The 11,478-nt window shown below is 35.2% G+C and overlaps 2 protein-coding genes across 6 annotated transcripts; both read right to left on the bottom strand.

The window, feature by feature from the left end:
- Positions 1-1,094: 1,094 nt before the first annotated feature.
- On the bottom strand, positions 1,095-8,226 carry LOC126765692 (uncharacterized). Of its 5 annotated transcripts, none has more exons than XM_050483419.1 (3): positions 5,391-8,226; positions 4,511-5,330; positions 1,095-4,454 (listed from the first exon to the last, which is right to left on the bottom strand). In XM_050483419.1, exon 3 carries the CDS (start codon positions 3,406-3,408, stop codon positions 2,194-2,196), a length of 1,215 nt encoding a protein of 404 aa, XP_050339376.1. In that variant the 5' UTR covers positions 3,409-4,454; positions 4,511-5,330; positions 5,391-8,226; the 3' UTR covers positions 1,095-2,193. The 5 variants fall into 5 exon arrangements, with proteins under 5 accessions (XP_050339376.1, XP_050339375.1, XP_050339378.1 ...); XM_050483418.1 differs by having other exon boundaries at positions 4,511-5,624; positions 5,689-8,226; XM_050483421.1 differs by having other exon boundaries at positions 1,095-4,436; positions 4,490-8,226.
- Positions 8,227-8,324: 98 nt separating this feature from the next.
- LOC126765766 (mitochondrial import inner membrane translocase subunit Tim13) lies at positions 8,325-9,140 on the bottom strand. The gene is made up of 3 exons (XM_050483509.1): positions 8,862-9,140; positions 8,728-8,796; positions 8,325-8,582 (listed from the first exon to the last, which is right to left on the bottom strand). Exons 1-3 carry the CDS (start codon positions 8,958-8,960, stop codon positions 8,484-8,486), a joined length of 267 nt encoding a protein of 88 aa, XP_050339466.1. The 5' UTR covers positions 8,961-9,140; the 3' UTR covers positions 8,325-8,483.
- Positions 9,141-11,478: the final 2,338 nt, after the last annotated feature.

The following is an 11,478-nucleotide window of genomic DNA, read 5'->3' as shown; positions in this document are numbered from 1 at the left end:
ATAATAATTGTATAAATTATTATTTAAATTTTTAGTGAAAATCAAGTACGTGAGACGCAGTTATTGCTGAGAGTACGGTTGAATATGTCCTCGGGAACGACTTTATTGTTTTAATAAATGATTTGTTTTTAGGTATTTTTCTTTTTAAAGACAAACATTTGTACCTACAAATTTTCTTTTGACTTCAATACCTTCTTCTTAAATTCTAAAGAAAATCTATCATTTCTTTGCTCACAAATTTCGTCTAGTGTTAGATGCAGCAAAATTTCCATTTTAGTACTATACGCGTTCAAAAATGCAAACAAATGTATCTGCAAATTGTCAAAAATTGTATAAGAAGTATCAAACGTCAAACTTGCAGTGTTGCTACTGTTGCTTATGCTGCAAGTCATGATGCATTTACGAACATAGCCGAACTGTTGAAATAAAGAATGCTATTGTATTAAAGACTATACCCGCGAACGTTTTTGCAAACGCGGTCCCAGGGTGGGCGACGGTTCCTTAGAGGGGGGGTTTTTAGTGACCTGCAAGTGGCACATACCGCTGCTGTGACGACAGCACCGACGATGCGGAAGGCATTTTCCACCCCCTCGCCCGCAAAAAAAAAAAAAAAACCCGCGAACGCACGCTTTTCAATTTTTACCGGAATTTTTTAAACTCGAACTTAGCACAGGCAATTAGCTCGTAGTTGCGCATCTCAGTGAGTCCGACGTGTTTAATTTTAATCTTAAAAACGCTTAAGATTTTTTCATTCCCAATATTGAAAAATAGTGAAGAAAAAATTATTGCTGAGTTTTTTGAACTGTTTTTGATAAAAAATTTAAATAAAGAAACATGATATACAGGCAGGTTCTGCAATTTACTTCCGAGTGAAATTTTGTGGAAAATACCTTCTGTACCGAATTTGACAAAATTTTTACAAATTTTGCTCGGAAGTGAATTGCCAGAACCTGCCTGATAAACATTTTTTTCGAGGGTACATTAATGCTTTTTGAATTTAATTGCTTGAAAAATGCTACTTTTGTCAATAATGCTGACACATCGCGTCCAGGATTTGTTGACAATTTAATAAAATTAAGTTTGTACTATTCTCATTCAATTTTATTAGTTTTAATCGAGTCTCGAAAATATATAATTTTAGTACATATTTAGTTTAGGGCTGCACGGTACACGATATTTTTGGTTTTCTGTTCCGCGGCGTAAATAAACAATGAGGAAGGTTTTCCAACACGGGAACACGCCACATAGAGCTGGCCATGTGAAAAGCAAGACATTTCTAAATTTATGCCGCATACTTCTAGCGACTGTTCTTGTGACTTGTTTATTGTCATCGCAAATGCAAGTTTCACTGGGAACTGCAAACGCCTGAATTGGAATGGCAAATCTGTTTAAGTTAATGGAATTCGGGGAAGTAAGCACTCCTCTCCCTTGAACAGGCCTTTCAAAATGATTGCCACTATTAAATTGTCCATTAGCTTGGTCACAATCAGTCGAGTACCATTGCACAGTTTGGGAGCATGAAGATTCCGTAGCATAATAATTACAGACCCAATTTTGAGACGCAAATTATGAGGCGGCATTCCGGGCGGCATCAAGGAGTTTAAGAACTCCACTGGGTAATTTACTACCTCGTCTTCATTTTCAACGCGATCGATTGATTTATATGACCGCAGATCTCCCGGAATTTGATTTTGAATCGTCCAATTCAAGTCGTTGACTTCCATATTTTTGATGCTAAAATTGCGCGCGTGCTTAACCAATCGTAGTTACCATAATTTTGAGCAATATTTGGATATACACTGATTAGTTCATATTTATTAGATGTGAATTGGAAAATCGTAGTTGGAATCGATATTAATCCACTGCAAGGATCTATCGGAACTTGTCCATTTCCGATTCGCAGCAGCTCTTTTGAAAAAACCTCCGCAGTTCTATCGTTTTGCAGCAAAACTCGCATATTCATGGTCAATGAAATGGTTTTAACAAACCTCCACAAATGCGATGACTTCAGGCATGCGTTTAGCTCATCCGCCGCTGTTGATTTTGGAATCAGGAGAAGTGTTTGTCTTAAGTCGCCCGACAGCAATATCATCACTCCTCCAAAGCAACGATTATTGTTGCGCAAATCTCTCAGTGTTCGGTCGAGTGCTTCTAATGATCGTTTGTGGGCCATTGTGCATTCATCCCATATGATTAACTTACATTTTTTAAAACTTGTGCCATTGCTGATTGCTTTGAAATATTGCAAACAGGACTTTCGTGTATTTGCAAGTTTAATGGAAGCTTTAATGCTGAATGTGCCATTCTTCCATCTTCTAACAGTGTTGCAGCAATCCCGGTAGATGCAAGTGCTAATGCAATACCACCTTGACCACGTATTGCTGCTAGTATTAAAGACGTTCCTAACGTTTTGCCAGTCCCGCCGTGCGCATCGAGGAAAAATATGCCACCGTTTCCACTATCTACATCATTTATTAGCTGATTGTACGCACTGCTTTGCTGTTCATTCAACAGTGGAACATTTGTTTGTACTTGTTGTTGCAAGTGAGTTATAGCGTAAGCACGCTCGCGTTCCAATTCGCGACTCACTAAATCCCTTGTTTGACGACTTGGTGCCGGCATATGAACTTCAATCAATAGTTTTCCACTCATAAGCAAACATAAATCTTCAATAAGGACTAATGCCTCATTGTAGATGTCAGCGTTCATTTGTAAGTCGACATTTCTCGTCGCTAATCGCAGGCGATGCAAAATATCTTCTGCCATGTCTTCTTTGTACGTATCCCATAATAGACGCGGGTTTGAAGGCTGACATATCGAAATTATAATAGCGAAAAGTGTACGAACTGCAGTGGCTGGTGAAGAAGCTATTGCATCCGCTAGCGTTTGATTCCAGTGACTGTCGCGTTCAAGCAATTGCAATTGTTGACATGCTTCTCGAAATGTTGCACAAATGGTACCATCTACAGTCCTCAATGATTCAAATGAAGTTGAACCGCGTACATTAATCAAAAGCAAACGTAGGTAAAAGCAATCATCGTTCTTTGGATGGATTGTGTAAATTCTTCCCAATGCATCAGTTGAAAAAACACCTGGATAACCATCTACCGGATGGCCCTTCTTCCTGTGCAACCATTTCTTCGACGATGCATTCCATGTATAATACCGAGGCATCTCCGAGTAAAGCAATGTTCTCTCGAACGGATCACTGGCGCAAGATGCAAAGAAACTTGTTAAAGTGATTGCTGGTGGTATTTCCGTTCGCTGTACTATGTTCTCTGCGTTGAAATAAACTCGCTGGCCAATCTCCAAATGAGCTGCCAGATGCACAATAGTAGGATGGCATTCATGAATTGCAAATGAAAAAATTCTCCAGATTGCTTCATTGCAGTTCACATATCTGCCCATTTGAAATTTGCTAATTCATCTCGTTCAACACCAATAACCGCCATATCGCTTCCTTTGGTGACATATTTGCAAACATACTTAATTGATTTTATTGAACTGCAATACTCAACATTTATATGTGTTTTGAATGCCTTAGACAAAATTGGCGAATATGGAACGATCCATGTGTTATCAACCACGAAATTCTTTCCTTTCAATTGAGTGATGAATGTTCTGCCATTGTCAGCGGGTGAGCGACGCCGATAGAGAGGGTATATGTCGTTTCCAGTTTGAGTTTCCGAAATAAAAGCACGGGAATAGCGTTTTTTGCATTTACTGTCCGACATACCAACCGAAGATGGATCGTGTTCTCACACATGGCCCATGAACCATATTGTCCATCACCACTTCGTGCAGCTCTGGATCTATTTCAACATCAGGAATTTCGGTGGAAATGATGTCATCAATTTGGTCAGGTGTAATTTTCTCCACCATCCAAAGAAGAATGTGTGCGTGGGGCAAACCTCTCTTCTGCCACTCCACTTAGTACATCCAGCATCTAACAGTGCCATATACAAGTTGTTTCGTAATAAAGTCCATCAAACATCTGAGTTTTTGTTTAAACACGCGTGCTGTAACGTCGTGGCGATCGCTTGGTGATTGACCGGGATGCAATAGATTCGTAATGTCTGGCCATTTTGGATTGCAAGTAAATGTAACAAACATCCGTCCATAATTGCGCACGTAAGTCATCGCATCCTGGGAGTACTCATGCATGTGTCTAGGACTGCCAATGTATGTCGATGGCAAAATATAGAGTCGACCAATATCTGTAATATCCGCATCACCATTCATCGCATCTCTTAAGTGAATATACTCTTCAGATCGCAACTTCGACTGATTGTATCGCATGTAATTAAGTCGTTCTGTCTCAACTTTAACGTACATGTCAACTGCATAATGTTGAAATAACCGTCCATATCTCAGTAAGTGGTTGTCATAGTTTTGGCGAATCTTCATTCGATATGCGTAAAACTTCATTGAACTGACTTTATTTGTCTCGACACCTAAAAGCTTAAATTACCCATATGAAGTAGCAAACAAAAATTTTTTTTTTACTAACCATTCACCGGATCATATATCCTAAGTGATATCCGTCTTCTCCACGGCAGAACATGAGCGGATATTGCATTGCGTAAGACGGATGTGTCTCACTTATCCGTTTTAGTGCGTTTTGATTTCTACGTTTGATAACAATGTCACGCGACTGCAAATTTTCTCCAACAACAACAACTGATATTTCGCTAACTGTAGGTGCATTATATTGTCTTTCATGTGTCCCTGTTGGTCTTTTGTCCGCTTGTATGATTACACTATGATCATCTGTTGGCATACGTTCCAACGAAACCGTAAACAGTTTAATGAGGCCATTGTGTTCGTGTAACATTTGCTGCAATTGTTCGATTATTTCTCTTTTCGTTGTATTGAAGATAGCACAACGCCGATTTACTTCATGATGTGAATCTCCCAGAAAGTAAATTTGGAGATATTTGTATTCTTGATCTGGATGCGACAACAGCGATCCAGCGAGATGAAAAATTTGCCCATGAACCTGTATAATTGGAGGAAAGCTCTGAAGTTTCTGTCGAATATTGTTTGGCAAAAATGCCTTAAACGTTGGATTTTAGTTTTGTTCATTTACAATTTCACCGCCAAACGACGTCATTTGAAAACAATCGTTGTACATTTTAGTGTGCTTTAAGAAATGGCTCGAGTGAGGAGATTCACCGTAAAGCATCTGGAACAATGGCTGTGGTGGTGGAAGCAATTCTGGCAACTTAACCTTTCCCCCGGCGCAACATAACCCTGGCGGTTCATTTTTAAATTTGACTGCATTGCAATATTGACAAACTACTGACATCTGACCGATTTGAACAGATGCGCTATATTGAATGTTTGGATCATATCGAAAACATGCCAATAATCGCATGTTGTGATCTTACTTCATCACTTTGGCGAGCACGAACTTCCCTTCTTCTCAATCGTTTTTGCTGATTGTATGTTTGGGTGACATCTTCTAACTGGTGCGTGCTATTCTCCAGCAGTCTTTTTCGTGGTGATACCCTCTCAATAACACTTTCCCTTTGACGTGCTCTGCTATTTCGTGTTCTCCCTGCGGCCTAGGAACTCCGAGAAGTGTTACCATACGTACTGATTCTTGGCATCGTAACAAATATCTAATTGGAAATGATCATTCATTTGCATAAAGTTCATATAAGGGTTTACGGACCAATAACTTACCTTTGAAAACTCCAAAAATGAATGAATTAAACTAAGGAAGCAGATCAATTGAATGACAAATTGCAATGTACATAAATCGGTATTCGCCAACACGCTAAATCACTTTCACTAAATAACTCACTTTTTAAAACAAAATATATCAATATATCAGTAAATCAAGGCGCATTTTTATTGCCCTCTAAATTTTGCTTGTTCGATTGCAAAGCAAAATTAACGTTTAAGTTAATTTGTGTTTGTTTCATAAAACTGCCATTTCCATAAACCAAAAATAGCACGTAACACAACCAAAATTACGATATAACCGCTACTGTCACCGATAAATAAACAAAAATAGCAAGAAACAACCAAAATGTCGTGGTAGGTGGAAAATGAGATAAATATATTGTGGATTAACAACCAAAATAATTAAAGATTGTATGGGAGGTACCACGCCCCCTTTTTCGATAACGCCAAGTTTTATGGGTGAGAATGGTGTTGTTTCCTATAGCTCTATACCAATTTTCATGTTCCTACCTCAAACACTTTTGAAGATATTCGACTTGAAAAATTTAATTTGTATGGGAGGTGCCACGCCCCCTTAATATTTTGTTCTGATTTTAAGACATGACCTGCGCGTGGTAATAACAAACAAATCCCCCAAAGGAAGTATTTTATTTGGTTCAGCCGTTTTCGAGTTTTAGCGTTACAACTATACACCATTTCATTTTTATATATATAGATTATATTTATAATATGAGTTTGAGTGCACAATAACCAAAAAATATAACTACCTTATATCCAAAACTCAAATTTTGTTTCAATATGAGTGCATGATAACCAAAAAATAGAACCACTTTATATCCAATATTCAAACAAAATTTAAGTTTTCGTTATAAAATTTATACATTTTGGTTTTTATATCTGTCAGCGATTTCAATTTATTTTTTATGATACATTGGTTTGTATTTTAGGTGACGATATATATATTATTATATTTTAATATTTTGGATATAAAGTGGTTATATTTTACGGTTATCATGCAGTCATATTGAAACAAAATTTGAGTTTTCGTACTGTACTGTAACCTTACACTTTATTACGTAACATTATTATATAATATTACTTATACATATGTATATATAATATTGTTATATAATATTGGCTATGTTCGTAAATGCATCATGACTTGCAGCATAAGCAACAGTAGCAACACTGCAAGTTTGACGTTTGATACTTCTTATACAATTTTTGACAATTTGCAGATACATTTGTTTGCATTTTTGAACGCGTATAGTACTAAAATGGAAATTTTGCTGAATCTAACACTAGACGAAATTTGTGAGCAAAGAAATGATAGATTTTCTTTAAATTTAAGAAAAAGAGGGGTATTGAAGTCAAAAAGAAAAATTTGTAGGTACAAATGTTTGTCTTTAAAAAGAAAAATACCTAAAAACGAATCATTTATTAAAACAATAAAGTCGTTTCCCGAGGACATATTCAACCGTACTCTCAGCAATAACTGCGTCTCCGCATTACTGAGATTTTCACTAAAAATTTAAAAATAATAATTTATACAATTATTATTAACATAATTTAACTAAATTCCAATACAAAAATTAAAATAAAACAGTTTTGCACTTACTTTCCGTCAGACATCGTAGTTAAATGCAGTAAACAATTTTTTGATAGAAATTATGTATGACAGTTGATAAAAGTGTTGCTTTTTTGAACGCTTGATTATTGCAGTGTTGCAATATTGCATTTCTGAACGTTCTGTTTGTTATGCAATCGTCATGATGCGCGTCATGATGCATTTACGAACATAGCCATTGTTATATAATATTACTAATGCATCTACATATATATTACTTATTTGCTCAATAAATTTAAAAAAGAAGATATCCATATGCGTGAATAGAGGAATTTCAGCGAATTGCCTTGTCATCACATGGCAGCGCTCCATTTCCTCGTAATTTTTGGTAAACAAATGAGGTTCAAACGAGTGTAAAATGTAATTTTTAAAATAAAGATTTTTTTAATAAAAAAACCTGCTAAAAGTGTAAAATGTGGATTTATTTAAAAGATTATAGTGTAATTTAATGAATTTAAAAAGAAAAATGTGAATAAAGTGGGTTTAACGTGGTGAAATAGGTGAATTTTTGAACTTTAAGGTCGAATATCTCGTAAACTTAGCGTTTGCGGTACCTATAACCCCATATATTTTTTAAACAGGAGGACTTCCTCTTTCCAACGGTACCTTCAACTCGCGGCGCCAAAGAAATCGGAATTGTGCCTAAATCGCAGCCACATTATATGTATGTTTATTTATTCATACTTAGAAGGAAGTAAAATGTGCAAAGACCGTAAGTTGCATATTTATTGTAATAGACAAATATTTATATACAATAGATCAAGGCCTTTGGAAGAACACTTCCTTCACCCTATTTCTACAAAAAAAAAAAATTTCTTTAAAACTATTGAAATTAACAAAACAAACACAACCGACTTTGCATTGTGAGGTTTGCTTTCAGGCATCACAAATTTGTGAGAATTTAACCTTTGGAGATCACCTCATCATACGAAAAAAAACTCACAAATAACAAAAACCTCGCAGTAGCGAGGGCGGTGATTTTTGTGAGGGCATAAGAATAGGGCTGTTAATTTGTAAAATTTATTTATATAACAAGAAATTATGTTTCAAATCAGTAGAATTTTAAAGTAACAACGTTTGCCTAAAATATTGTTTATAAAACGAAATCATGATTGATGACACGTAAAATTTGCAAATCGTCAAACACTGTACTATTTTCACACTTCTACATCTTATTCTGCTCTCGTTGCAAACGATTGCTGTAAGTGCGTGACACCAAATTCCAGGAATCCATATACCTATCCATGCACATTGAAATACATTTCTGAAATTAATAATAATTATGATATCGTGTCCAAATACATTGAAATAATTTAATAAACTCAAAAGTATAAATAGGTTGATAGTAATTATCAACGATGCTTATTTCACAAACACTTATTTGAGTCAGAATATATTTAATATATCACCTGTTCAGAAGAATCCAATTGTACACCTGGTTTAGCAACACATTTTTTGAAGCACTTCTCTGTCATTTTCTGAAAACATAAAACCGAGAATATTGATTGTGTAATTTTCAAACAAAACTCATGTGCTCCTCCACCGTCAACAATTCTTGAGCATTAGCCACTGCAATTTGCTGCTTGACTTGCCCAATCAGTTCTTCCTTTTCTGCGATCGATAAGTTACCCATGCCCGCCATTTCCACTTTAAAAATACAATTGCTACAAATTTGACAATAAAATGTACTCGAACTTTTTGTATTGAAAGATAACGAATCAAATAAAACTTAACATTGCCAAATAATCGACCTTATTGATTAGCAATCCATTGTATAAACCATGGCATATCGGAGTAGCGAAATTGGCCATTCACAGTGCATTCTTACCTTCCAAGTATACGTTCACAATAAAACCAACATGGCCGCTTTTGTTGAGTCAGGGTGGCGAGAGGTCAAAACGGGTTGCGCAAACAAGATATGCTGTATCGAATCCAGCCGTCCTGAATAAAAGCATCAGCGGGAAATTAAAGTCAAAAATTCCTAATGACCTTAGATTTTGTACCGCATACCCGAATAAACGCGGCAGCAACGCTAAGGGTTGAAAAATTCGATTTTGACGGTGCGTTGAGAAGTGAAAATGGCAGCAGAAAACGAAAAAGTTTTAATTTTTCTTAAAATTTTCCTGACGTGCGATGCTTACACAAATGGATGATAATATTATTAATAAACTAATTCGTATTGCATATCATTTCCTTTGTACAATTATCGAATTTAAGTAAGAATTTGACGTAAAGTTACCACTTTCGTTAGGGATTCCGCGTTGGTGTTTCCGCTCGACGCCTTTGTTCAGGTCTTCCCGCTATTTATAACTATTTACAATTTTGGGTTTAAAATGGTGACAAATTCTGTTACCAAAATATTATATATATACCATCTTGACTTTGATAAATTAAAGCGTTTACTTAGCTTATTCATGGACAAACTGGAATTTCTATTTTACAATGAGTTGACCGGAAAAAAAAGTAATGTAACTCTTAACATAAATAAATTTCTATATTACTATTTAGTTCTGGTTTTGTGTTTAATCATAATTTCAATTGAATTATTTGTACAATTGTACAATTTGTAAATATGATATAAGCCAACAAGTAACCAATCCCAAAATTTTCATCAACACACACCAAAAAGTCTCTTTCGGTACGATGAAGTGCTGAACACATAGAGCGCGACAGACTGCAAACTACATCTGTCAAATATTAAAATACACACGTTCTTATGGACACTGTTATTTTGACAGCTGCACGACTACACGACTGCAGGTCGACAGTTGTCGCTCTCGCTAACTTTAATTTAATCCTATATTTGCCAACGATAGTAGGACGACAGTAGAGTTGACAGTAGAATGGAAGATAGAGAGATGAGGTAGAGTGGTGATGCCACTAATATGTAATATGTAAAATTATTCACAGCTCTAACAAACCTGACGTTATTTTACAAATTAAAGCATAAAATAGCTCTATTATATCATTTGTAATAACAATTGATAGTTTAAAATAAATAAATTTACTTATTTTTTCCATAAAAAATTTCACTTTGAACAAAATATTAAAATTTCATTGAAGTGAAAGGAATTAGTATGGCCACAACGAAATTGCGTACATACAAAATAGACAACTGCGTTGTTTTGTGTACATGCCGGCCATTGTGTTGTTGCTGCTTCTCACAAATGTACATGTAATAAGATGCACAACGAAGTTTTCAGTTCACTGTCGTGCTGCTGCTGCCTGTCGCGCTCTATGTGTTCATCACTTGAGATTATTTAAATTAGTTAACATAAAGTTATTTTACTGTATGAATAAAACTATGTATTTTGTTCAACCGTGTGATATCAACGCCGGCTTTAAGCTTTAGAAGATTGGGAGTTTTATAGAAAATATATTCTAAAGTACAGGTGGTTTTATGTACAAAGTAATATAATTACACAATATTATATGTCCTTTTATAAAAGGGCATATGTAATAAAAGTAATTGTAATTTATTTTATTTAATTGTTAATTAATATTTACTGATTTTAATACATTTATTTTTGTGTAGTTATAAGCTTAGTTTCCAGCTCTTAAGTAATTCCTCAAGAAAAAAATACATTAGGGGTATTCGCTTGCTCTTGCAAAGTTTGCAGATTGCAAATATACTATACCGAAATATACAAGGGTTCGAGAACACCCATTGCAGAATCTAGTGATATACGAACGGCTGATTCGGTCAATTTATTGTGAAAGACTATTATGCATGGCTATTGTGAATTGGCGCACTTTCTGCATACATTTCTAACAAAAAAACTGTAACAAATCTTTATAATTTAAATTGAAATTATAAAATCTATTTAAAACTTACCTTCCTCAACAATTTAACGACGTAATATGTCTTTATGTAAAATGACAACTAAAACGTTGCTATTATATTTTTGCGTGACATTGCACGTAAACTGTAACAAATCTTTATAATTTAAATAGAAATTATGAAATCTATTTAAAACTTACCTTCCTCAACAATTTAACGACGTAATATGTCTTTATGTAAAATGACAGCTAAAACAGGGTTGCAATTATATTTTTGCGTGACATTGCACTCAAATATACATGGGTTTTGGTCTGACATATTTTACAGCCATTGCAAATAATCGACATACATTGGCAGTCCTAGACACATGCATGAGTAC

This window comes from Bactrocera neohumeralis, unplaced genomic scaffold (genome assembly GCF_024586455.1).
Source record: "Bactrocera neohumeralis isolate Rockhampton unplaced genomic scaffold, APGP_CSIRO_Bneo_wtdbg2-racon-allhic-juicebox.fasta_v2 cluster11, whole genome shotgun sequence".
NCBI lineage: Eukaryota > Metazoa > Arthropoda > Insecta > Diptera > Tephritidae > Bactrocera > Bactrocera neohumeralis.
The sequence above is the reverse complement of the archived record's forward strand: the minus strand, read 5'-3'. Positions and strand labels throughout refer to the sequence as shown.

Bases quoted from the DNA above. Each gene is read 5' to 3' on its own strand.
- LOC126765692 (XM_050483421.1), bottom strand. From the start codon at position 3,408: ATGGGCAGATATGTGAACTGCAATGAAGCAATCTGGAGAATTTTTTCA.
- LOC126765766 (XM_050483509.1), bottom strand. From the start codon at position 8,960: ATGGCGGGCATGGGTAACTTATCGATCGCAGAAAAGGAAGAACTGATT. The intron at 8,797-8,861 runs GTGGAGGAGCAC...TTATGTTTTCAG, and splicing joins ATGCTCAAGAATTGTTGACG to AAAATGACAGAGAAGTGCTT. The intron at 8,583-8,727 runs GTGATATATTAA...TATTAATTTCAG, and splicing joins AATTGGATTCTTCTGAACAG to AAATGTATTTCAATGTGCAT.